The sequence below is a fragment of the Styela clava genome, chromosome 11 (genome assembly GCF_964204865.1).
Source record: "Styela clava chromosome 11, kaStyClav1.hap1.2, whole genome shotgun sequence".
Lineage (NCBI taxonomy): Eukaryota > Metazoa > Chordata > Ascidiacea > Stolidobranchia > Styelidae > Styela > Styela clava.
The window spans coordinates 13101946-13129593 of NC_135260.1; the positions used below are offsets into that span (position 1 = coordinate 13101946).

At 32.9% G+C, this 27648-nt stretch overlaps 1 protein-coding gene across 1 annotated transcript in view; it reads right to left on the reverse strand.

Moving 5' to 3' along the window:
* Positions 1-27648, reverse strand: part of LOC120347720 (uncharacterized) — a 50461-nt gene that overhangs the window by 5105 nt on the left and 17708 nt on the right. The window contains exons 5-16 of the mRNA XM_039417789.2: positions 24045-24125; positions 9966-10037; positions 7244-9675; positions 6414-6604; positions 5539-5952; positions 4654-4781; positions 4362-4418; positions 3707-3915; positions 2613-2856; positions 1994-2140; positions 1212-1367; positions 371-600 (exon numbers count right to left, since the gene is read on the reverse strand). Coding sequence (XP_039273723.2) covers positions 371-600; positions 1212-1367; positions 1994-2140; positions 2613-2856; positions 3707-3915; positions 4362-4418; positions 4654-4781; positions 5539-5952; positions 6414-6604; positions 7244-9675; positions 9966-10037; positions 24045-24125 — 4361 coding nt within the window. The remainder of the gene's footprint in view (positions 1-370; positions 601-1211; positions 1368-1993; positions 2141-2612; positions 2857-3706; positions 3916-4361; positions 4419-4653; positions 4782-5538; positions 5953-6413; positions 6605-7243; positions 9676-9965; positions 10038-24044; positions 24126-27648) is intronic.

Here is a 27648-nt window from a genome sequence, read left to right on the forward strand (position 1 = left end):
ATCTTTAAATTATGAAGAGCACCAAATTTACTACTCGAAAAGCTTACCTAAAATAATATTTTCAAATATCAAGCATCAAATATATTCTTAATCGAGTTTTTAACGAGTTTGACTTGATCGAAATTCGATTTTTTTTAGGAAAGTTTATTTTTTAATTAAACAAAAGCCTCAATGACAGAATTCCAACAGCTTAATTTAACAATTTTAAAATTAAATTGTTCCTAAAAACAGGAATCTACAATCTTGTGAAAAACAAATTTCAAATGAATTTGAATATTCGAGTTATTTTGTACCCACAAACAACAAATTTCAAATGAATTTGAACATTCGAGTTATTTGAACATACATGGTTATAATCTCATCTACTCACTCATTAGATTGTAGTCCTTCTCTCATTGGACTATTAATGAAGTTGATATTACCATCATACAAATTTTCAACAGATTTGCAACGTTTCGGAGGTCGACCTCTTCGTTTAATTTGTGGACTATCAGTAGAATCTGTAGTCTGGTTCTTCTTTTTAGCCGCTCTCATTTTCTGCTTTTTTGATAGTTTTGGTTCCTTTCGAATACGGCTCTCGTGTCGATAACGTTGTAGAATCTGAGAAAATAAACCGAACAGTGTTTAATTGAGTAAGGTTTTTAAAACTTGAATTATTTTCCAAGTTTTCCATGGAATTGAATACCAATATTCTATCAGTGTTTAAGATGACATTCCAGAGTGGAAACAAAAAATATTAAAATTCACCCCAAAGAATTAAAAATACCTAATATTTGAATCAGAGTTGGTTTGCAATCTGATGTCAGATTCTTCAGACAAAAATACATAAAATTAAGTGAATCACGATGTAATAAAAGAACATAATAGAATAATTTAATATGCCTGCAATTGCAAAGCTAATCATTGTTTGCTAAGCATGTTTTAGACTCCAGACTGGAGTAACTTTAGCTTAGACTCTGGAAGTGCAAAAAGCGCGGGTCTGTTGAGTTTTTGACTTTCTGTCATGAATTTTGATAATAGAAAATCTGAAATTCAGTTACTTGACTACGAAAAATTCAAATTTCGACCCAAGCTCAGACTTGGTCATGTTTGAAAATACGACAAAATAACATGGAAAAAATTCAACAGTTCTGACTGTCTGATTATATTACCTTGAAATAAAACTTATCATATTGACACAAATATCTTTTAACTAACACAACATAACTAACCTCGATTGCTCCTGATTTTATTTTTTCTGCAACTCCATCAAAATTTCCTTGTTCGTTTGAAATATCAAGTTTGCAAAGAGGTAGTACATGTAGTTGTTCATCATCTCCAGGCTTTCTTCCAACTGATCGAAGTTCAGGTTTCGTAAATGTAACAACCTGCAAAGAAAAAAGGATTGTAAAATCGAAATCTTGCTTATTTACAAAGCAACGAATGAGAAAGCAATTTATGGCAAGACGTCGGAAAGCATTCTATGAATACATCAAACATCTTAATGTGATCAATTTTTTGGCAGACAACATAGCATATGTTATGCTAGCTGAGGTATGTGCATAGATACCTTGAAACATGAGATGTTTCGAAAATTAAAATTATTTATTTTGAAATGTAAAAAATTGATTGCCTTTTAGTGATAAATACAATCCTTATTAACCACAGAAAATTCCAAAGAAAATGGTCAAGTAGGTAAGTGAGCAAATTTCTCACATGAAAAATAAAAAAATTGAAAAGACTACAAACAATAACAACAACAACATGATAACAAAACAATCCATAGGTCCACTTGTGTTCAATAATAATTACCTAAGTAAATATTCGATTTTGTTTAAACTTATCTCCCTACATTTTTACATTCATACCATTCCTGTTTCTGAATTTGGATTTATTTCCGCAAAATAACATGTCAAGCATTAAACAAAGTTCGAAAGTAATACAATGTCAGTCACTATTTCAGAATCAACCAATATTTCAGAATAAATTATACAATACAAAAACAATATCTTACCACTGTCGATCCATTATCAATATTATGTTGATCTTTATGTGAATGTGCACAGAAATCAAAACATGTTGTAACACCACTGAAAGGTCGACTGTGTTTCGATGTCCTTTCACCCAGTCGACACTCAGAACCTTCTTCTTCAAATTCAACCTAGAATACAGTATATGGTTGAATATTGAAACCGCAACATGAAGTATAGAAGAACAGAGATTGAATGAAGGCTGTGGCCTCACAAGGAGACTTTAATTGCTGAAAATGCTCAATTTTCAAACAAAGATAATCTACATTATCTCAAAATCAAGTATTTAAAATTTTTGATTGATTTAAGAATTCCCGGTTTACGTTATATAACTTTGGTTCAAATCGGTCTCAAAAATATTTCAATTTATTTTAATTTTGAAATATTTGATTTCTATTTTAATATAATTCAGCATTTTATTGCAAAGCGATGAATTTTTTGAATAAAACGACCCTATTATGGCCCTGACACCTTTTACTTAACATATATGTTTACTTCAGAATACTTGCTCGGTGCAAAACACAATTTTGGAAACCGATTGCAAACTCTACACACGATTCTATAAATATCTGAAATTTCGGAATCCTCAGTAATTCCCAATACCTGATTTTGAAATGCATCGGGTGCAGCCATTTGATATAACGGCGACATGACAGTTGCAAGTCTTTCAAATAACATCCCGATAAATTTTTCCGCTTCTGGATTCTTGGTTCCGTTTAATTTATATTTGTTCGGTTGATTCGATCTTGCGTACTTGCATCCGTTATAATACATGGACCAGGAACAACCAAATGAAAAGGAAGCGCCACATGTCGCATCATCAAATCCTTGGCATCCACATGTTCTCCTAGATAAAAAGTATTGAAATTTACAATCTTTTACACTGCTAGGTGAAGTAATACTATAGTTTGGAAGGACAGAATCTTTCGGGTTCGGCATTGCCTACTCAATTTATTGCAGCCTGGGTGAGATGGTTGGAATGGGATTAGAAGCCGAGATGAGTACATATGATGTAAACACACAACACAGTTACCGTTAGTCTAAAACTTTAACCGCTAGGCCATTGTAGATGTATAAAATAAAACTTTTAAGGTCTTGTGAATTTGCGCTGAACAAATCAAGCATTCATATATGAAGAGACTTCATTATTTTACATGAACCAAAAAAGTCTCAAGTAGGCATGTCATTCATAATAAATCACTACTTGCAAGATGAAGTAGCGTGAATGGATCTTGAGCTCGAATATAGACCACGCAACAACAATATAGTTTGAGTCCAATATGCTAAGCACAAAGCCACTATGGCTGGGTAAAATGCGAAACAACCACAGCAAGCCAGATTTTTTTATACAACATTTATTCACGTTTTGCTCTAAATAAGTCTTTGCATACTATTTTTTGAAGGACCAAAATATTTCCGGTTCGGCATTGCCTACCCAATACATTACACCCTGAGTGAGGTGGTGAGCGTGAGATTAGACCCGAGATGCGTAATATGCAAATATACAAACAGGGGCGTAGCCAATAATTTTAAAAGGGGGGGTATTAAATTTCTAATACCTCCAAGTTAGATCGTATCAGCTAGCGAGTACGGCCGGGTCCCCTCCTGGCTACACCCCTGCCAACAGAGTTACGTTAAACTTCCTTCTTAATGAAGAGAAACACAGGTAGCTTTACTCGAAAAAGATTCATACATACTCGTCGTTAGTTCCACAGCGTCTTTCTGTTGGTTCTCCATGTTTGGGTATAAGTTCAGCAAAATTGGAGTAGGCAAAATCAGCGAGAGGTCGTGCGACACCGTCCCAGAGTAAAATGATGACAACAAGAACAGCGTTTTTACAATGATGTCCCTGCCTCTGTCGACAAACTATCAAAATCTTCTCTTCTTCACTCGATCGACGAATAATCTGAATATATGATGTGTATGCTTCATAAGCAGAACAGTGAAATTGGAAAAAGTTTACCCCCAATTCCGACTTCATACATCGCACTATTTGAAAACAGCTACTGGTCAACAATATGTTACAGAAAACTCCAGATCCAAACCACGTGGAAATAGAATGAAAAAACTTTCCAATATGCAAGCATTCCTAAATAAATGCTGTGAATGTTTAGTCTTATTCCTAATGATGCATTTTGAGTTTCTATCAAAATTTTTGACTTGCTTATCACCATTAGAAATCTAAAATTCAAATATCAATAAAAATATGTCAAACTAGAATCTACACTTCTGTTTACAAGGTAGCTGGGCTTTTTTAGTTTGATAGCTATTTCTCATTGTTACATCAACTTTCACCAAGCTTAAGGTTGGAATATAAAATTCAGTTATTAATATTGATATTATCAAGCTTACCCATTTTGCCATTGGACATCCACTTTTGGTTTTTCCTTCTTTTCCAGTATAGATTACCTAAAACAAAAAATAGAAATTTAAAAAACAATGATTTTAAAATGTTTCCAACAGATTGATTCAACTCGTACTATGGTGTTGCTAAGAATACCAAGATTAAACATTGCTTTGTAGACACTAATAATAAATGATTAATAATTTTAGGAATTTGTGAGCAAAGCAAACATAACATTTTCTTCAGTTTTATTGTCCACCAAGATGCAACAATAGATGTTCAATCAATTCTTTAAATCACCTTTTCAATTCTGATGGCAGCACCAACATATCCAGTACGTTTTTCGAACAGTTGTCTAATTCCGGCGACACTTTCCGCTGCCCCAAGATGTGTATAATAGGGAGCTTCATCCATACGACCGTCAGTTCCTACGTAAAAAAAAAAAAAACACAAAAATGTACATAAAATTATGTAATCATTGTCGTATAATGTAAAATCTTGCTTGACCCAAAATAAAGGTATCAATTACGACGGCGACAAATGTTCGTCTGGTAATCTGATGCCGTGTGTAGGAAGGAAACTATTAAAAGGAGACTGAAAGCATATGGATCCTACGTGACTGGAAGCGTGATTAAATCAACAATAATTTTTGTCTTAGTCTATTTAAACAACAATATTTATTCACAAAGTTAAATAGTCAATTTTCAATTATTTCGTAAATTAATGGAAATTGAAATGAATACAGACAGAATAGGAGATATTCATATCTATACCGGTAAGGGGAAAGCGGTAAAGATGTCATAAATGCAAGTTTATAAAGGTTTATGAACCAAGTGTCGAGAATTTTGCCCACCTAGACTGGTGGGCCATGTAAGTGTAACATAAAAAGTTTCGTTTTATGAACAATATTTACAGTGTTACAAAAGCAAAAGTGGAAAACAATAAGCCTTGTGCAAAAACTAAATTTAATTGCAATCTCAACAAATTCCTTTGAGCTATTTTTTAGTTGAAACATCAAAATTTGGTTTTGGCAGCATCAGGCTGGCGAATTGAATTACTCAATTCAATACTTGGCCCGCGGGCCATGGTTTGCCCATGCCAGCATGTTGTGTGTTCTTGATAGTTCAATATAAGATATCATTTTTTCCATATGATATATACAGTAATAACAACCTAATCTATTACCTGCTATACAATTGCATTTGGCGAATTGAGTCTTGCTTGGGCTGGAGCCATCAACCTGAATTTTAAATCCTCTTTGGCTTGAGATTTCTGTTTTAGGTAGCAGGTAGTCTATGGCCCTATTTTCATGCTGAGGAGTTTGATGGTCCATAACTTTCGCAGCAGAGTAGTTTTCATTTAATGAAAATTCGCTGGGATTGAATTTGTTTCCTGGAGTATCAGAAGTGTGTGGTGGAGTAGGTAGTATATCATTTAGTTTTTGATTTATTGAGTTCTCGTTCGTGGATGCGTCAATGCTAGGATGACGGTTGTAAAAGTCCACAGACCGAGGAGTGACTGGTGGAGTATCAAAAGGCACGATACGACGTTGTCCACTATTTTCTTGATTCTTGTTATAGGTGTTGAATAACTTAATTTCTAAAAACAATTTGACAAACCAATGAGGATAATAGGCTTTTTGAGACTATGTTAGTGTCATGGGTTATAGATTCAAACACGGTGGGCACTATCTTACCCAGGGTGAAATAAATTGGGTATTCAATGTGGAACATCAATTCCGTTTTATTCATTCGAAAAATAATGTCTCTGGCAGAAAATATTAAAACATCACATATTTGTTCTTAGCATGTAAGTTCATAAACAAAAAGTATAGTCATTTATATTTCCCTCTGAAAATGATTTTAAATTCTGTATATTCTAAATTGAGTATTTTACAGAAAAATAATCTTGAAGTTAATCAATATTCTGGAATAAAATCAGAAATTTCGCAGAAAAAAATTATTTATGCTCAATATTATATCAATATCCTTTTCAGATAGCAATAAATAATCCTCCATATTATTAAATTTTAGGTGCAATTCATAAAAAAAACTACATACCTGGTTTAGGAATGACATATTGTTTTTGAATTTGATCGTGCATTATATTCCGTGGTGAAGGATGCCAGTTGTATCGTTCTTTTTCTAGTTCGCCTTGCATTGTTGTTTTCGCGATAAAATTACTGTGCAATGATTTAGGTATCTTTTGTGAACAATCAATCTTTATAGATGATGTTTCTTGATTGCTATATCTGTAGAAGATAACACAAATGTTCGATAAAAAAAGGTCCAAACTCTGACGCATCTGATTTCGGTTATAATTGAGAAACACTTTGGGAGCATAGCTGTGAAATAGTCGATCAAAATAAATAAAATCCTATTTTTAATGTAAGAAAATGCGCAGATATTTTTGTGCCATTTTTTAATATTTTTCTAAAATATTCTTTCACAGACCACAATTCCCCAAGTATTCCAATTATATATAAACATTTTTAAATTTGTATTAAACTTGCACATAATCAAAGTATTCATTAACGAATTAATAACTAACTACAAGATAGGCCTACTAACAATTTTCTGTAAAATTGTATTTACTTATGTCGTGGACAATTTTCTCCAAATAAAATTTTTTTTATTTGAAATGCAATATTAAGTAATACTCAGTAAAATTTGATTAAAATCTAGGAATATGTTTTGCTTTTTTTAATGGTCATGGCTTAGCGGAAACAACATTCTTGTTTGGCAAATGATTCTGACTCGATTAATAGAATAATCGACTTCATTAGATCAGGCAATTAATCTTGTTCATTCATGATTATGTTTGCCAAATTAAACGAAGTCATTACGATTCAAGAAATAAATGATTCTATAAACATCTGAAACAATCAAACCTGCGGAGACGAACAGTGACTTTTTCATTTGCATTATCTGCGGATTTTTCTGAAGTAACAGCAGAGTCACATGATAAACTTCTCTTTGATGTTAAATTTTGTGTGTTTTCGTGTACGTTTTTTGTATCGGCAGCCATTATTAATTCTTGTGTATTAAGTTCCTTGTACATAGAGGTAGCACAGGCTCCGGCAGAAGACAGGCCAGTTTCTAGAAATGGAACTGAATAGGCTGCTGGATTATGAATCACTGAACCTGTCTTATTGCCTACCGGAGCCCTATACAAGTTTTTTGGCCCAATATCATTTGGGTTGATAGTTGAAGTTGATTGCCCGTCAGAACGGACGTCTTCCGTCATCGACTTTTTCATTTCGATACTTCGGTTCGTTGCCGCTGCATCTTGATCCTGAGAAATTCTGTGGGCTGTTTCCTCTGCCCCATGCACGACTTCCGCGGAATCGTATCCGCTTTCTCCAGGTGATATAGTGAGATTGGTATCGCTTTGTGATGTAACAGATGGTATACTAGTTGACGAATTGTCTGATTGTGTCCTCTGCCACACACCAGAAGCATTAGGATTTGAGGTAGAAGGTAAAAATGGATTTTCACTGTGTCGTGTCGTTGACTCGTATAACCTGGCAGCTGGCATTGATTGGTCGTGATTGGTGTATCCATTCGTATTCGTGATGAATGGACCAGATGCTGTTGGAACCGAACCCCCGCCCTGCGGTTGCGTTTGGTTATAATTATTATAAATGGAGCCGCTGCCAGGTTGTACTAAAAAAGAACCAGTGTTGTTGTTTGAAAAGGAACCTCCATTTTGGGGAATCGTGTAAGCCGCGTAACCTATCGTTCCACTAGCGTTAGAATGAGTAGTAACAAACGGAAGTCCTGTATTTCCTGGTGTAGTAGCTTGAGATTCCGTTGTTTCTGTTTTGACCTTGTTCTGTTCACCATCAGATGTTTGTGAAACAGGAGAATGCGCCAGCTCAGGCATGTGGCTTATCGTCGGGCCATGGTCACTCGCTTCTTGATTGAATGACGAAACAGGGCTATGTAATGCACTGTGAGATGCGATCGGTGATATAATCTCTTGCTTAACGGTAGATGGATTATCACCATTGCTGGCAATAGATACAGGTGGGGGAGGGCCGACTGCATTATTCCACTGCTTTTGTGGCAATTGCTGCTGAAAATAATTATTGGCGTTCTCAGTTGAATTTGGCATACCGCCGGGATTACTGGGCACAGTGCCTGCAGGTGTATCAGAAGACTGAAAGAATAGAGGGTTTTGTTCCAAGCTGACTTTACGTTGAGAGCCCACTGATTGTTGCGGAACATTGCTTGAAAAACGCTGCATAGACATCTGCATGTTCTGGTTTATGTATTGCGGTGAATGTTGAAAATTTGCATTCGGGTATCTCATCCCTGAAGCCATTTGGGGCATTGCACCTCCATAGTTTTGCATTGGTGTGGCTTGAATATGAGTTGTATTCGGAGAATCGTACGGTCGATGCAATTGAGAACTGAGAAGAGGATTTGTTCCGTGAGGATCCACCGTTGATGTCATGGGGTACGAAGCCAAAGAAGCTGAACTGTGATACATGTTGGCGTTTTGGCTATTATTGGAAACTGTTTGACTTGCGGGTGTACCTACTGCTATCTGAGATTGGTCGTTTATGTCGGTACTACCAATCGTTTGTGCTGTGCTGAATTGTGTTTGAGGCTGATTTGGCGTGTTATCATAGTTTGGGCGACGCACGGGGGTGGATCGCTTATTAGCAGTTGCCTGGTTTGGTGATGACACGTTCCGCTGAAATGAACCGTATTCGTTGAACTTTGTTAAATTACTCAAAAGTTGGTCGGCTTGCGTCCCAGCCTGAGCATTTGGTTGATATTGTTGCGGCTGCTGCCCTGGACCAGGCCCGGGTGGTAAAGGAGGTGGTTGTCCTGGTAGGCGAATGGTCCCTTCCAATTGAGCTTGGAGCAGCGATGCTGGTTGTTGCTGTTGTGGTGGCAAAGATTCAACACTCGGTAAATTTGGATTCCATGGTTGAATGTTGACTTGTTGATCAAAGGTTGGATTATTTGAGACTTTATTGGTTGGGGCAGAATTATCACCTTGATTCAGGACACTTGTTAATTCTGTAACTGCGTTTATGGGTGGGTTGCTCTCAATTTCCCTGAATGCCGCAGATATGATATCGGTATGCCCCTGACCAACAGCACCTAAAGGTTGATCGTACGAATTGTGAGGTGAATGGTTCTGCTGAAGTTGTTGTTGAAAACTTAAGGTTACAGGATTGTTGTGTGATGGTAGAGAACCACTGTTAAAACCCTGTTGTTGTGTTGGGATTGAAGCAACCAGGTTAGGCTGTTGAACAAAATTCTGATTTGTTGAGGTAAATCCGGGAAAGTTCTGAGACAAAGAGGCCTGTAAAAAACGAAAAAAAAATTCAATAAATACTATATTAAATCATTACATAATAGTTTTTTTTACTCTATGTATGATGTTTATTCATGCCTTCAACTCTGAGTAAGGCCCTGTGTTAGCAGCAATCGATATCAATAGAGCTACCATTCTTATGGTAAGGACTGGAGCTACCATAAGGACTGGAATTCTCCCGATTCGGCATTGCCTAACCAGTTTATTACACCCTGAGAGGTTGTGGTCATTGAATTTGAACCAGTGTGTGACCTACGATATAAAATTAGTGTACATACCACTTGAGATACAGCTTCACTTTGATCTTCTGTCCTACTACGTTTTCTCTCAGAATATAACTGTTCCAACTCCTGTAAAAAACAAAAAAACAAAAATTTGAAAACAAATATCAGATTTTTTTTGCTTATATAGGGTTGGGATAGAATATTTGATATTTACCCCACAAGAGAAGGGCAGTTATATCACCTAATCCAAACGAAAGCCCTTCGTATGATTACCAGTCAGGGTTAGTTAATTGAGAGAAGATAACCATATATTTGTTGCATGAGCCTGGGAACTTGTGACTGTGTAAAGCCGGAAAAATAAATTATCTTTTTTCTAGTTTATCTAACTTTTCTTTTCACCAATAAGTAATGCTATTATACGTTTCTATTTCATCTTTCCGTTTTTACAATAAGTAAAAAAATTTTTTTTCTTCATACAATCACAAAGCTAAGTATATATAAAGTCTTTATGTAAATAATACTGTTAATTGTTTTAATTAGAGTTACAATATCAGTATAATCTCCTTGGAAATTTTGCCTGAACTTATTTATATTTAAATATTGAAATACATCTATCAAATCTATTACATAAGCTAAATTATGTAAATATATCAATATTTCACAGCAAAACCGACAATTTTTATAGCAAAAGTGACTTGACTATTAAAATTTTGAAAACAGCTACCCTCAAAATTCACTAATTTCAAAACTAAATAAAAAATACTGTTTTTGTATTTATCTATAACCTACCGGTATGATACAAACTCAATAAATCAAGAAAAACCTGATCTGACACGGTATTTTCAAAATTACACAAACTGTCAGTTGCATGTCAACACTGCTGTACAGTATGATCAATAATCATTATCGATCAGAACTGATGATTTATAGCACTGTGTATGAATCGACATAACACAAGTTAAATCAATATCTCAATCAACGTGTAAGACTTTTTAGCTTACACTCTATGTAGAATACACATACGAATCATAAATAGTTGAAGTACTGTTTATTGTTTACAAGTATCAGAGATGCATTTCAATACTTGAAAAAACTTTGCATGTCCATATACATTTGATTTTTGGAAATTTCTAATTTTGTATTATGCATGTGGCCTAGTTGTTAATGCATTAGACTCAACTAGGAAACATTGCAAGTTAAAATCTTGAGTTCAAATTTCATTGCCTACATCTCACACAGATAAATTGGGTATAAAATGACAAATTAGGGAGATTTTGGTTTTACCATGTCCATACTATGGTAATTCATTACCTAGTAATGATGGCTTAGGTAGAGCCTTTTTCAGAGCAAATTACGTATAAATATGTCATACAAGAAAAAAAGTGAGCCTAATTCTGCAAGCTTGGATTCAAGTAATATAGGTTATCAAAAACTACCACATAAATTCAAATAAAAGTGTATTTATTATTAAAGATTTTTAAAGTGTGATGATACATGTGGATTTTGGGTCATGGCACATATCTAATCATACTATTTCAATAGAATAAAACTAATATTATTTTTAATAGAAGTATTTTATAATAACTTGTCAAAGTTATTTACCAACAAAAAACCCAATTGCTGTTCTGTCTAAAATAAAACTATCTGTCATTTCAATTTGAATTAGATGAAAATTTATTTGAGAAAATTTGATTCGATTGGTGAAAAAATATCTGAATACTCTGCGTTGTATCATAAATAAAGATATATATGCGAAGTTCGAATCATTGATAAGACAATCGATTGGCCAACTGGTAAATCTCTCGTCTGCAAATTACGCATCAATGGCTACGAAAGTAAACAAAGTCACGTGATGTATCACCGAAACAGAAAATCAGGTATTCACATTACATTCACACATTTTTACGATGGAAATTTTCAACGTGGGCATAACGCCTACCATAACAAACTAAAAATTAATATTGGAAAATTTTACTTCAATATGCGTTTTTCAAAATACAAAAAAAAAAACATTTTTTAGCGTAATCTGTAATGTAAATGATGTTTTAAGTATCTGTATTTCATTCATCAAAGCAGATATCTTCTAAGTCAAACAATAGCAGAATGAAATCATTATTGAACAAAAACGGTATGGTGGGCCCTCAAAGTATGCTTCTTAAATAAAGTTAAAGGTATAAAATACATTTTCGTGAATTTTTCATGAGCATGCTGTACATGGGCGGGAGAAATGGAAAAAGGCAAATTTCCATCCAATCTGCAGATTTCAAATATTTAATACTAAATAATATGGCATCTGATACAGTAGGGAGTATTTCTTTTTAATATATGCAAAACCTTTACATATTATCGGCATAGGTTCAGCATAGCAAAAATACACCTCAAAGAAACTTAGCCATGTGATAGTGTGATTTATATAAACAGCTAAGCAAATATAAAGACTAAGCTACGGTATGTCCCGAGAGGATATCCTGCCCAGCACAAATAATCAATAGCTCTGCGTTACATACAGTCTGTATTTTACAGCAATGCAAATGCCGAATGACTCACAATTTAAATATACAGTATGCAAGTACTGTATGATAGGTGCCAGATAGGTGCGAAACACACCACAATAAGCGATATATAAAAGCCCATTATTGAATTTATTGCCATACGAAAGGAATCGTTTGAAATAGAATGAGTTAAAGAACATTCATCATCCATATTGAACATTTCTTTAAGTTCAAATGCTGAATAAAAGCAACTAATAAGCTTAAATAACTGAAAATTGTATCAGATTGAACTGAATATTCTTCCATTAGGCTTGTAAATAATAGTATACAGAATTTCGATATTCAAGTCTAATTGAATTAAATTACGTAATACAATAGTAATATTATCACAAAACAGTCTTATTTTTCAAATATTTTTAGCCTATTTGAATACAAGTCTAGATTGGGAGTGTTTTCTTCCTACCAAATAATGATTGCATTCTTTATATTATAAACTATATATCTGTAATTGTCCAAAGTACCATACAAAATGTGGTCATATACATATGCAAAAATTTCTTCGAATCGGATAGATTGTGATTTATTATTTTCTGGGAATTGCGGTTGAAAGCAGCTGATAAGCTTGAAATACAAAACAGGAATAAAAGCAGAATACTATTATTGAAAACAACTGAACCAGTTACTGGTTTTAATAATGTCAACGAGCCTTAGAAATTGAATAGACAAATAAATGCTGGTATTATTTGCGAAGCAAATTTAAATTAAAACGTTTGGGATTGAGAATTTTTTCGGTACAGTACTAGAAGTATTAACAAAATTTACGGTACATAAAAAATACCAATTTTCTAATGTCTTATTGTAATTCTAATCTGTTAAACACTGATATTTTATTAATATATGATAAGATTATACTAAACAAATTTTAATCCATGTGGTGAATAATACCAAATTTTTACAGAAATGACTTAATATTATATTGCAGTTTAGAAACCCAAAAAATATGTTCTAATCTAAATTGAAACCACCACAATTGTAAATTGCAATGTATATTTTTTCATATATAAGACATGGTATGCATACTCTTATAGCCATTTAATTCAATTTGCTTCAAAAGCAAGATTGTCATGGCGATTCAGATTTACATTACGTCTAAATATCATAATTTCAAAATTATTTAATACATTTATAATAACTTGTGAAATGCAATATATAGATAGTTTTTTAGCTTCATTGTAAGATACGCAAGAGGTACAAATCAAAGACTCCCTTCTCCATTGTAGTAAATGAGACAGAAGTCGATGCATGTTAGAAAAAAGGGTTACGCGAGCTCGACATGATATTATAAACAAAGTCACGTGAGACGGTGTTGTGGTCAACACAAACACCTGATGTAGAAAATTCTTCTCACTCGTACAAATTGTCATTCAACAAAAATATTTGCAAACCCTGAACTAACTATGAATATGTTCCATTGTATAAAATTAAAATAAAATTTAGTTTGTTTTAGTTATTCGGATTATAAAACTATGGTCGTTTCACCAGTACGAGAGATTATTTCGAGCGCGCTGTTCATGTTCACACTAAATTTCTCTCAAAGTATTCATCGTGTGGTACTTAAATATAGACTTAACATGTGACGCGATACTGATTATATGACTGCTTAAGCGACACCACCTCAAAAATAAAAATATAGATTCTGCTACAATATTAAATTTTCTTTATGAAACATCACAAATGCTAGTTCAATTATCATCCTCATGAATGAAACTGAATAACTTACTATTCCAAATACATTCCAAAATATTTTTGATTATGAAATATTGAATACTGTTATATTACAAATGGAGATATACAGGGAAAATGTATAAATTTATGAACATTCAACTAGTTTGAATTTGAAAGTGCAAGAAAGTTAAGTTACGATGAACAATTTATTTTTTTAAATAGTTTTCTGAAATGGAATGGCAGGATAACTCAGTGATACTGTGAGGTTTCATTTTATCAAATTATGTCTGAAATCAATATAAAATGCGGAATATAAATGATTCTGAATTGATTCAAATCGTTTCGTACCTCACTGATATCAATGTCTAATAGTATCATTCCTACGGCATACCAATGGTAGTAAATGAGACAGTTGATGCATGTTGAAAAAAAGGGTTACGCAAGTTCGACATAAAATTGTAAACAAAGTCACGTGAGAATATTCAAACTTCACGCCAAGACATGGTCTATATAAAAACTATTTTAGCTTTGACAACAAAAAAATAGAATGTTTTTAATCTATTTGAAAATACTTCATTATGGAGATCATGTACAATGAGACAAAAGCCCATAGAAGTGATATTTAACGTTGCAGTAGATTTAAGCACCAAATTCTCTCAAAGCATCCGCCATGTGGTTCCTAAATATAGAGCCGTTGCGTTGAAGTGATTTTATTACAGCACTTAATGAAAAAGCATATGTATATTGTTGTTTTATTGTTTTTGTCATAACACTGGTTTAAGATGTTCACATTTAAAATATTTCGAGCGGTGAAATATCGATAATAATTATTTGATGAATAACATCGGTTTCTATTCAGAAAAGGCAAAAACAGAATAATTTTTTGTTCCAAATCGCTTGTTAAAACCTACTAAAACATTCACTTATAAAAATAATATTTTCAAATTGGAACAATGAAAATATTCAAATTTGGCCATTATATAGAAATTATTCAAATTCATTGCAAAATCATATAGAATTAATTTAGTAATACAGTGTAGTAAAGAAAAGGTTTATTTTGATTGAGTTTCTGTTTTTCATAAGTTGAATGAAATATATTATGAACCTCATGGTGAAATGTTATAATGAAAATTTTTTTTTTAAATAAAAATATTCCTAATTTTAAAAATTTCCTATATCGAATATAACTAATTTTAAATGTATTCAAATATTAGGTTCGTTTTGATATTGTGATGAATAAAATACAATAGGGATTAATACAAGCGGCTTCATGATGGTTTAAAAAAACTAAGATGCTTTTTAAGAGGTTTCAATGATATTACAACTACCTATACTTTTCAATCGTCAAGTTTTCAGATATAGTATCCATTCGAACATGTTGCTCGATTTTGACTTATTTGCGAAAGCACATCACAAAATTTATTCAAATAGCACTAATTTCAAACTCTGTCCTAACTAGACTTTTCCAACATCAGCATTTTACATTTTTAATAGTATCCTTCAATATTTTATATAATATTGATCAGGATATGATGTAATCCAAAAATCCCGTATGACAACAATTTCGATGAAAATGAAGAAAATTTGAACTTCCGTTTATGTTTGATTGCACTCAAAAGTTTCAATAATCCAGAATGCTTAGCACAGAAGTTATGTTCTCTCTGGTATATGTTCCAAATGACCTGGGTTCTGTTTTGTTGATTCACCTTGTACCTTTTAATGTCATTATATTTGTACTTTTTCAAATCGAGTGAAAAAATTTCTCACCCCACAATTACTGGTAGTTTAATAGGTAGAAATGACAACGCAGGTAGAATCGATATTGCGATCGTTTCGCGACAAAAAAATTCTCTCGAATGAAGATCAACACGTGGGTCTAAATATAGCATGTGTGGTCATGTCTGGGTGTTAAAATGATCATTTGCTTCCCATAACAAAATCCATATTCCTCTCCACGCCACTCAGTTGTGAGTACAAACAAAGAAATTAGGCAAAAATAAGCGTTGTTATTAACATCATTCTAATGACTCATAACATTCGTATTACAAAAGTATTCCGATATTAATCGCCAATTACTATGTTCATCTTCGATAACGAGAAGCGACATAATAACTGTTCCTGAAATAATTTCTTTATTATTATGATAAGCACAGATTATTCAAATAAGCAAAACATGTATTAATGAACGTAACCAAGTATTCAAATCAAATCCTGGAAAAAGGAACTAACGAATGGTCGTCCCTATTTCATTCGTTCGTTGATACCGATTGTTTTATACAATCAATACTGCATAATAGAATAGTATTTATGAGACTGAAACGATTGTGGAATATGAATGCAAATATTATTATTCTGTTTACATACTACGCATAATAACATGATTGTGTCACAAAACTGATCAAGAATTGAAAATCGGAAATTCCATATCAAACAATTATGTTAATATCTTTATTATACGTTCCTGAATTTGGGTTCTTAACTTTTCTGATAGGGTTTCTATAATATATTTTAAAATTTCTTAATTTTACAAATGACGAGTATAGTACACCCTGAAAGTCGCTTTGGAAAATTTTTTTGCGATATGAGAGTCATTGCATCGGGGCTATTGAAAACGTTCCCTATTCTCTCAAATCTCACGTGACTGTCTGCAATGGTAAACATGGCATGAAAACAGCAAATCTTTACTGAACTCTGGCTGCTTGTGACAATTTTTACAATTAAATACAAAAGATTGTGACATGCAAATTAGGTACATAAGATAAGACATTACATAGTGCCTAAAAGTATAGAACAATATTAATAATATGGCGAAACTACAACGTTTAATGGTTCCAATTAGTGAAAAAAGGAGGGATTTAGTTCAATTTAAGTAAAAATTAACAATGTAAAAATTTTGAAATTTCCATTCAAATTACTGTTTTTCCCTGTAAATTTGCTACAGCAAATTTTGGCCTAAATTATAAGTTTTTATGAATTAATCCAATTGAGCATAATTGAAATGACACTAGAAAACAACTTTATTATACCAGATAACTAATCAGATTCTGTCATTACTACCAATTTACCACCCTTTTACACATACTAGTGAAGACATATGGGTTAAATATGCTGCTTCAAAAATTCAATTAGGCTCTGAAATCATAATTCATACATACTACATAATTTTAAAGAAGATTGAAAATTGCTGATAATTGGTTTGGTCACAAATTCACATTGTAAAGTAGTCAGGTGTGTTCTAATTATAATCAAGTATACGCAAGGATCTATATCGTATAATGCCAAAATGGGCACAAAGCAGTATCAAATTGTATAGTTGAAATTCAAATTAAACTTCTCTGAATATATATCAATATATAATCAAAATATAGAACTTGATAATACCACAATTGATAATTCCTACTACCTGACTATTCTATATAATGTTCTCAAATTTGAGTTTTCAAACTTTAAAAACAATTTTTTTCTTAATACTAAACTGCCATCATCTACCACACAAATTTAGGTCCTTTCTTGTGCTATGTGGCACAAGTCTATACTAGTCTTCATTAGGAATAGTAAATACTTTTATAACCCACAAAATATATATCTATTTACAAACAAGTACTTTGCTTTTGAAATGTAGCAAAGGCGTCCATCCTACCAATACAATAATGCGTCTACTTCCTGTTTCTAACAACAGCAAATGAATCGCAAGCGTCGACATACTTTCCAGTCATATCACGAAGAATATTAAAAATGGCGCAACTCGGACATATTGTCCTGCAACAAAAACCCGTGATGTCTTGAACGACCGGCTGGATTAGAGTTCCGTAAAAACCGTCACCGCCTTGGGCGATTAGGCAAAGAAAACGACCTTACTTTGGGAAACTATAGAGCTAGAACAAAGTTGACGTTTATACTGACTTATTAAACGCCAAAGACTGCACCTTTCAACTGAGCTATACGGCAAACGTGTACGATCGATCACAACGCGCAACAGGAGGAATACATACGTGTGGCTTCCTACTACATTTTACAGAAACAATTCACCAACGGGCGCACACGTTAGGCGACATCTGTCATTGAGATTAAACCGGCGAACAAAGACGGCAACGAAAAAGGTACGCGGTCAACCGACGGAAAGAGGCAGCAGCTAGTCCCGATACAATCCGTCAAACGGCTCCATTCATACCAAGGTCTGCCAACGACTGCAATTTAGGAGACGTACAATTATCAAGCGTGGGCCTTGGATAAAACGAGCAGTTTATCTCTAAAACGTGCTTGATCGTGACAAAATATCAACAGCAATGTGTGCACAGCAATGAACAAACGCCGGTAGGTTAATATGGCATAATAAAGTCGATCTACTTCTTCATAAACTACGCCCTGAGTACGTCACGCACAAGCGCTTTCTCTTTTGTCATCGTCGGTTGGCTCGGTAACAATACGTGTAGCAGAAAAATGTATTTATATTACTTTGTAGCATGGCTTCATTGTATCGAGTATAACAAACAATAGGTCTCATTTAATCGGTTCTGTATATCAAAAACAGTTCAAATTCGGACGATCAGAATCTGACTGAAATTATTTCTACTCACTCTTAGATTGAATGCGAGGAACTACACGGTAAGTATTGTCAAATATCCTTAGTAGAATCTAATATTCCAATGGTACGTGCACATTGTTCTCGAGGTTGTGTGTATTGGTTTATCGATTCTCTATACTAGGTCAATACACATATGTTCATCGTATATGCATGAATATTGTACATAGTGCGCAACTCGTGCTCGATGAGCACACACGCACGTTTTAAGCTATCCAAATAAAAGCGCTTTCGAGTGTGTCCAAATCGAGGCAGAACGGAAAAGTATAACGTCCGCCGCTTAGGTAGTTTGGTCACGTAACCAGTCGACGAGAGATTTGAAGAAAAAGTTGGCCTGCTTGAAATATTTCGCGACCATGCGGCGATCGACAGCACGCACGAGTCAAAATCGTCCATAATCGAAGGGATTTACTTTCATATAGATTGCTATCTATGGCCAAGTTGTGATTCACTCTTGTACTCATGTTAACATTCACCCCGTTAAAGAGTTTTACGTGCCTACAAGCAAACAATCAGCATATATATAAATGATACAAGTTTCAGCCTCGGAAACGTTGGCATTCGCTCGCAATGGGCGAGTATATATATAGTCGTATACTAATCGGTGGCAATTCGCCTCCCAAAAAATAATTCTATGGTAATGGCATTGAATTTGACGAGGATAACGGTAAAATAGATATTTTTTAGAATGAAAATATCATGATTACGGGCAGATGTTTCTGACTCAACACTCGCACACAAATATTGCCATGGACAAGGAAAAAGTTCTCATCAGGAGACCTATAATCCCCAGACAAGATATCCAAATGCTGTATTACTGATGGGATAACACAATTTCTCTTAGAATGCGAATAAACATGTGAAGACCAGGCTAATAAATATAATGCAAGTTTTGATCTGTATCGTTTAAAATTTAAATCATTTACGTCCGAGATGTTGCGTAGGTATATCGTGCAAATTTGATATCCTTCACTTTGATATTTAGCACCATTACCTAGTCTTCCTAAAATTATCATAACCATACAAAATCTTGTTTTATTTATTGTAAATCAATTAAACAAGACATTACCATGGGACATATGGATCCCCAGTTAGGAATTGCATAATTGGAAAAACGGCGCATAGCGGGGTAAGGTATAGGAATAGGTGATTTTGCCCAGAGTATGACGTAATTAAGGAACGAAAGCGTGTATGTATACCAGTACAAAACGGTAAAACAACAAATTATTCGCTACCCGTCGCCCTACTGTTTTTTTTTTGTATAAAAACGCTTTTTCAAAAGTCTATAGAAAATTCCAACAGAATTACATATTTCGAAATTTTAGGCAAATTCGGCATTGAACCATGGTTATATTAGATGAATTCTAAGAGAACCCAAATGCACACTAACAGGCAACAGCCATGATTATTTTATTACGAAAGCCTTCACAAAAACGTAAGATTACAGATTTAAATCGTTTTATTTTAAAATTGGGTGAATAATGTAACCCGAAGTGGCGAAATCGTTCAATGGGTGATATCACTTAAGACAAACAAATTTTATACATTAGCAAATATTTTGAGACACTAACTATCGATAATGCTTCGCTATTCGACAAACAAATTTACGAAAGATATCACAATATAACAGTCCTAAACAATGCATTTCATCGAATTTAGAAGTTTTCCGTTCCGGTTATCCTACTTCAATATCTAATTCTGGTTTCCACGAGAAGTTAATTTGTTCAAATTCAACTAAAAATTAAATATTGCTCCATCAATTCTTTACATAAACAAACATAAGGCGAAATTGGTTTCCGTAAGGCGGATAAAGAGAGGACGTAGCTTAGAAAATTTAAATATGTCGCGAAATAATATAATAGCGATACGGGATAAGGTGCGTCGAAATACCTGCAGACCTAAGACAAAATGAATATCGGTTCTGCACGTGGAGTTTTTATACAACCTAGCTTTTTCACCGGTAAACGAAAACGTATCTTAACGAAGAAATGGTAAAAATCCAAGGTACGGCGCAATTTTCGCACAAAATTTTGCGCATAACAGTCTCATGAAATTGGTTTAAAAACTGTAATGTCAAATGTGTAATGTGTTATAAACACAAAATCTATTTGCAAATCGTGCAATACCGCCATCGTTTACATTAAGTAAAATTTTGTTTCCATTCCCACGGAAATGAAGTCTTGTATATTTATATTACAATATATACGGATTTTCCATTTTCGTACAAGTTGGCAAAAATAGCATCCCTTGATAGGCGCACAAATCTAGTTTGGCCGATCGGGAATATGGCACCGATCACGCTTGTTTCGTGAATGATTAAGTACTAGAAGTCTTAACAAAATTGGCGAGCGACACCCCCATTTTGGTATATTCATATTACAATATATAACATTTTTCTATTTTCGTATAAGTTGGCAAAAATGGCATTCCTGGATAAGCGTCCAAATCTAGTTTGGCGGATTGTAAATATGACACCGATCAAGCTTGTTTCGTGAATGATTTAGTACTAGCAATGATAACAAAAATGGTTAGCAAGGTTATTTTATTTTCATAATTTCGCGTGGCTTCGCGAAATCAAACACCCAGTATAGCAAATACAGTATAAATGATATAGTCAACTCTTTTTAGTCTTTTCAGTATTATGGCTACTCAGAAAATTGCGACAATAACTCGCCCCCAGGCTCCTACAGTATATTATATAAGAATTATTGCACGATAATACGGCATATGCAAAATAATTTCGAAATGTCAAAAACACTTTAGAGTTGAATTACGTAGAAAATATTTTACCAAAAAGGAGAAAGGTCCATTGGTTAAAAGAAAGCATAATTAACGACGACGCAACGTTTTTGACGATTTAAAAAAAATATTGTTCTCTAATCGAATGGTCATTTGGTAAAGACCTAGTTTTATTTTATTTTTCTGAGCAAATTACATCACACAAATAACGAAGTTCAAAACGACGTCGAGAAAACAACCTTTATCAGAGGTAAGCGTGATTTAGGTTATAAAGCAAACTGTAAAATGTAGGTTACAGTGGATCACTGACGCCATCTCGCGGATTTGAATTTCTAAATTTGAACGCACGGTCAGTAACTCAGAAAAAGTTGCATACTGGCCTACTTGAAGAAATTAATCATGAAAATATAACGAGTTTCAGAAACGAATCCAGTACATCGAAAAAAACTTATATTCATGTCTATGGAAAGAAAATTTATGGTTTTGTGCATTTCCCCAGCTAGTGTAAATAAATAACACTAGCAGATATACCTGATAATAAATGCAACATCAATTAATACTCAAAAAAAATTCCAATGAAGACTATCAATTAAACAGGAAATGTAGACCAACAACTTTTTGTATATTATTACAAGCCTGAAATAACAAACAAAAGTGATATTAACACAATTTCGTGACTATGATTTTTATGAATCATACATGTTATTTCACATTAATGGTTAGAAAAAGTAGATCAAATTCAGTTTTAAAAATAGATGGTAACATAGAACAACCACGGCCATACTAACCCAGGAATTAACATTCCCTGAACTGAATTCCCTGAATAAAGTTGCTTTCCTGTTGTGTAGTCGGTGACATTTCATTTCTCTTGGGAATGCAAACTGGATTACCGCCAGATTTACGTTTGAAAGGATGAATTTGAGTTGTGTTGCGTAGTTGGAAGGTGCCCAATTTCCTATTTATTTGCTTTTGTTCACATTTCAATTGTCATTATCAATTAACTATTTTATGGCGGTAATATTTAATGATATTTTTTGCAGTTTGATCTTATAGGAGCAAATTAAGGATGACCAAAATCAAACAATTCCCTATCATGAATGCATTTTGAGAGAATATATTCCAAATTTGGGCATGTTCAACAATAGAGCATGCAAAAATCAATGATTATTGTAGAGATATTGTAAAAAGTCGTTTTATATGTTTTCCAGGTAATTGCAATTATCAGAGCTGAATCAAGTCTATTTTTATTCATTTAGAATTATTCCTAAAATCAAGAATTGAGTTATGAGTATATTGAATATACAGGGTGTGCTAAAAGTAAGGTTAATAAATTGTTACCCTACATTCGGCCCAATATTTAAGTACATTATTAAAATATTTTATTCGTTTCAAAATTCCTGATTAAAAATCTTTGTGGTAATATTATTGTTTCTCCCATTATTTGAGAGATAGGTGAATATATAACGCCTATTCAGCTTTGAATTTTATATGCAAGTTAAGAATTTCAAGGAGAGGATTTTCAATAAGCTCAGGTTTCATCTGCTATATGTAGGGTAATTACAAAACAATTCCTTATAGGAAAGCTACCTTACAGCATTCAAAATGTAAAATCATGAAATAATCATACAATACATGTCACACAGCAAGTACTAGAATTCATGATGATTAAATTTCTATGCTGCTATTGTATGAACGACATCAGTCCACAGGAGAAGCCAGATAACTTTGTTTTTTGTTTGGCATAATCAAGTTTGGATCAAAAGGCAAAAAGGCATTTCAGCAAAGAAAGATTTCAGTTGAAGTTTCATGTTCGCAACTGTTTCTACAGAACTATTCATTGTTTATTCTACAATTATAATCAAATACCATTTAAAATTTTTTTTAATTTGTTCAAATTGCCTTCCTTTTACATCACTAGTTACAACTTAGTAAAGTTATATTAGTAATCAGCCTTGGCCAATATTTTAATTTTTCGAACTCTTTGGTAAGATTATATTGAAGTGAAACATAACTTAAAGTTTGATGTGGTTTTTCATTATGTTTTCTAAATAATATAAAAGGAAAAAAGCCTGTATCACTTTTTACACTTCAAAATCTTCATGCAGATACTCCACGGTTTCTCAAACTCTATGTAACCAATTGGGTGGCCACAACACGTTTGGTTGTGGGCTATGAGCAAAGACTTGAAAATGCAACTTAATTCTTCAATTGTAAGGCACATATTCTTTTACTTTTATTTATTGTTTGTTGTTATCATTAAACATGAAATAATCGATGAGAATGCGTTAAAAGAAAAGCTAGCTGTTTTTGTTGCAGATGGAGGCATCATAAAAGTTGAGTTATCAAAGAGAACTGGAATCATTAAAGTTTGAGAACCACTGCTCTATGTACCCATGCTTTTTTAAAAAGTTTCTAACCTAATTTATTGAATACACTCAAACAGTTACCTTACATTATCTCACTTTGAAACAATATTATGGCACACCTACTACATAAACAACATCTGACATTATTTACTTGAATTGAAATTTAGTTGATATTTTATTTTTAGGTATTACCATCAGGCTATAATTAGGAATGAATGAGATATCTCACCTTTCTCTTTTCTTGTCGTACGACAACAGGTTCTACTTGATGATCAGGTGTTGTTGATGTTGAATAACTTTCAGTTCCAGGCTGAAAAGTAATGTATTCAATGAAAAAGAATGTTTGCAACTCGGAAAATTTCATCATAAATAAACAATCTTAATTAAAATTTTGATCTAGGACGCTTGGAACAAAAGTTATGTTCTCTCTGGAATATGTTCTAAATGACCTCGATTCTGTTTTTAGGCCACACTGTGCAACTTCTGTTGTTTTGACGAAAAATTCCTGAGTTGGTTGAACTGCTAAATAGCCTTGCTACAATTGTGAATAATAAATCATATCCTGAAAACAAATCTGGTCCATTATCTTTATTTAAAGTCTCATTTTCTGTTTTATTGAGTTGTTGTCCTCAAATTATAAACACTTATTAAAGGAGAAATTTACCTGAACATATCTATATTTTGATGTTTATTTTATTTTGAAAAGTTCAGAAAATTTCTCTGGCAATTTTTGCACCTTGAAGTATTCTAAATTGAGATATTGATGGACAATGATTCATCTATAACTGCCAATTTTTCAACAAAACAAATTAGAAATATTTTCAAAATTGTGCTTTTCTTTGATTTTTGCATATAAATTCTTCATAAATTCCTGATGGTATGTGTTTTTATTCTGTAACTCCAAAGAAGAGTGCAAGCTGTTTAATAAGATATAACCTTGAATAAGGAATTTCTAATATTATTCAGGATAATATTACTTGGCATCAAAATTATGTTTCATTAATTATGTATGACTGTTAGACAGTATGTTATTTATCAAATTGAATTCAAGTTCAAGGCATGATATCAACCAAGCACTCAGACATAATTATCCCAAATGGATAATAATAATGAAGTTCATGAAAAGATAATGAAAATATTTTTCCCTGTGAGATATATCCCTGGTTGTTTGTTCATAAAGTCCAGTTACAATTTCAAAATTGTTATGAAGTCATTTCTCAATATATGTTAACTAGGTTTGTTTTATTTTATTCCATGTTTATTTAAGTCCTTTACTTTGTTTAATACACCTACGGGCCAACAAACTGTATAATATGGTATCATAAATTCCCTTTGCCACCCAACAAATTTAAAGATTATTACACCCTTTATATTGAGTGTATAGTTCAAATTTTTATGAAAATTAGTCATTTCAAACAAAATGTATTTCTAAAAATCCAAGCAGTTCAGTAATATTGTAAGATACAATGTCTTACCTCATTTATATTTAATAATATCTAAAGCGTGAAGATTATGAAAATTTATAACAAGCTCTAATACCGCCCCTTGTCGCCTGACATGTAAAATCATGTAAGACTTCCATAATGTGACGGCAGAAAGTTGTAACATGTCATGATTGATTTTTAATTTGATTATCCACTTATGTAGATGAACTGGTTTATTGAGGAGAAAGCAAGGATTTTGATGGTAAACATCCTTAAGAAACTTCTATATCATTGCAAACTATTTAAGGCTGAGAAAAACAGTGATTTTATGTATTTATGAAACCAATATTTACCTAATAATATATAACATGTATTATCACTATTGGTTAGAGATACAACTTACAAGTAACATCTCAGACAGCCGAGACAGGGAAGGCCGAAGCCGAATAATTTGATATTCCGAATACATTATAAAATAATCTTTTCGAATATGGAATATCAAATATATTCTGAAATAGGTTCGTTCCACAAGAGAAATTTTTCAAGACAATTGTAAACTTGTAAAAATCAAATTTGTTCATGCAGAATAATTGAGATAAACATTGTTTTAATTAGTATTCTCTATTTTATTTATTCAGAAGTTACCTACGGTAATTTTTCGTCTATCATAAGATAATTAATAATTAAAAAGACGTTTTCAAATGAAAATATTCTAAATTATCACTGAAATCAAGAATTTAGTAAATCAAATATAATCAATTTCAAATGTATTCAAATATTCGATTCGTTTTGGACATCTTCGTTCTCAGATCTCACCATCTTGTTTTTTATTTTTGGGTGGCGCAACAGCCTAGCGTTAAAGCGTTAGATTAAACCGTTCAAAACACACCTCACCCAAGTTGTAATAAATTGGGTAGGCATTGCCGAGCCAGGCCGGCCTTGATCGGCCTTTCCAAATATAATATTAGTTCTTCACATATTGTTGCCTACTTGTACAGGGCCTTGTTCGAAGAGAAAGGCGTGAATAAGCATAGTGTGAAAATATATGGATTTTTAATTGGAAAATCACAAAGATGCAATAGCATGAATAAGGATGACTATTCTGAGTTATTTGATTCTATTGATTCACAAATATTGAAATATTCTAACCTGACCAAGTCATAACTTTGTCTGACATTGCGTAATTATGCAACAAGATTTTAAAAAAGGCCATAATCCATTCTTTCATTTTCCACTTTTGGCATTTTGATTTTATTTTTATGTACCGTAAATTCAAATTACATATGGGAAAAATACATTGCTATTTGCACAAAAAATTACATAACTCCCAAGGGGACAAAAAAGTTTACAAAAATGCTTGCTTTCACTTTCACAGGAAGGCCAGTCAGACATTAGTTATGGTATATAGATAAGGTGAACAGACTTATTTCTGATTGAGGTTGAAATTGTTATCCTATATTTAATTTAAAAGAATCAATAGCCTGTTGACCTGTTTAGACAATATTACCCTAGAGCCTAGAGGTATGAATAATGAATCACAAACAATGAATTATTATGGTGACTATGACTAAGCCAATCATAATGATACTTGAAAGAACAGTTGCTCTCGAGTCTTTAGATCTAAATGATATACAACATATTGTTAACTTTCTGATGGGTATTTTAATATTCTGTATAATGTTATAAACATATTATTTACTTGAGTTGAAATTTATTCTGTATTTTTAATGTTGTTTATTATCCTTAGTCTATAAATATTCACTAATGAGAAAGTATCCCTATCTCCTACCAACCTAAATCGGTACTCCCGTAGTATATGTTCCAGGTTAGGGTTAGGCTATAATTTTATTTCGGTTTTCCTTATTTTAGTTCTATTACGAGTTCGGGGACTGTCTGTGTTAGCCAAGTGAATATGCCCATAGGTTTCAGTCCTCTTACACAACTTGATGTAAAGTAGACGACCAAAATTAGTTACCTCCATATTGGTACACACACTTCTGGAGCGCCCCTAAATAATATTTAATACATGGTAATTAACTTTTTGAGGTTACACTTACAATGTAAAACATTTAGTATTACAATCAATAACATAATAATTAAATAATATGAATTCAGACAATTTTGACAATTTTAATACAGAGTGACCTAAAAAAAATAATCCATAAATTCTTTTAATGACTTCTACAAAAATATATTTATTTATTAACCCTTGAACATTTATTTGTGTATGGTTGTACCCAAAAGTTTCAGTAAATTCGGACGCTTTGCATTAAGTTATGTTCTCTCTAAAATATGTTCCAAACGACATTTTGGGTCACCCTATATTATCTATACTGGATATCCGAAATTTTGAAAATAACTTCACTTTTGATATAAATATATAATACAATGACCTAGCATTTCTGCCAT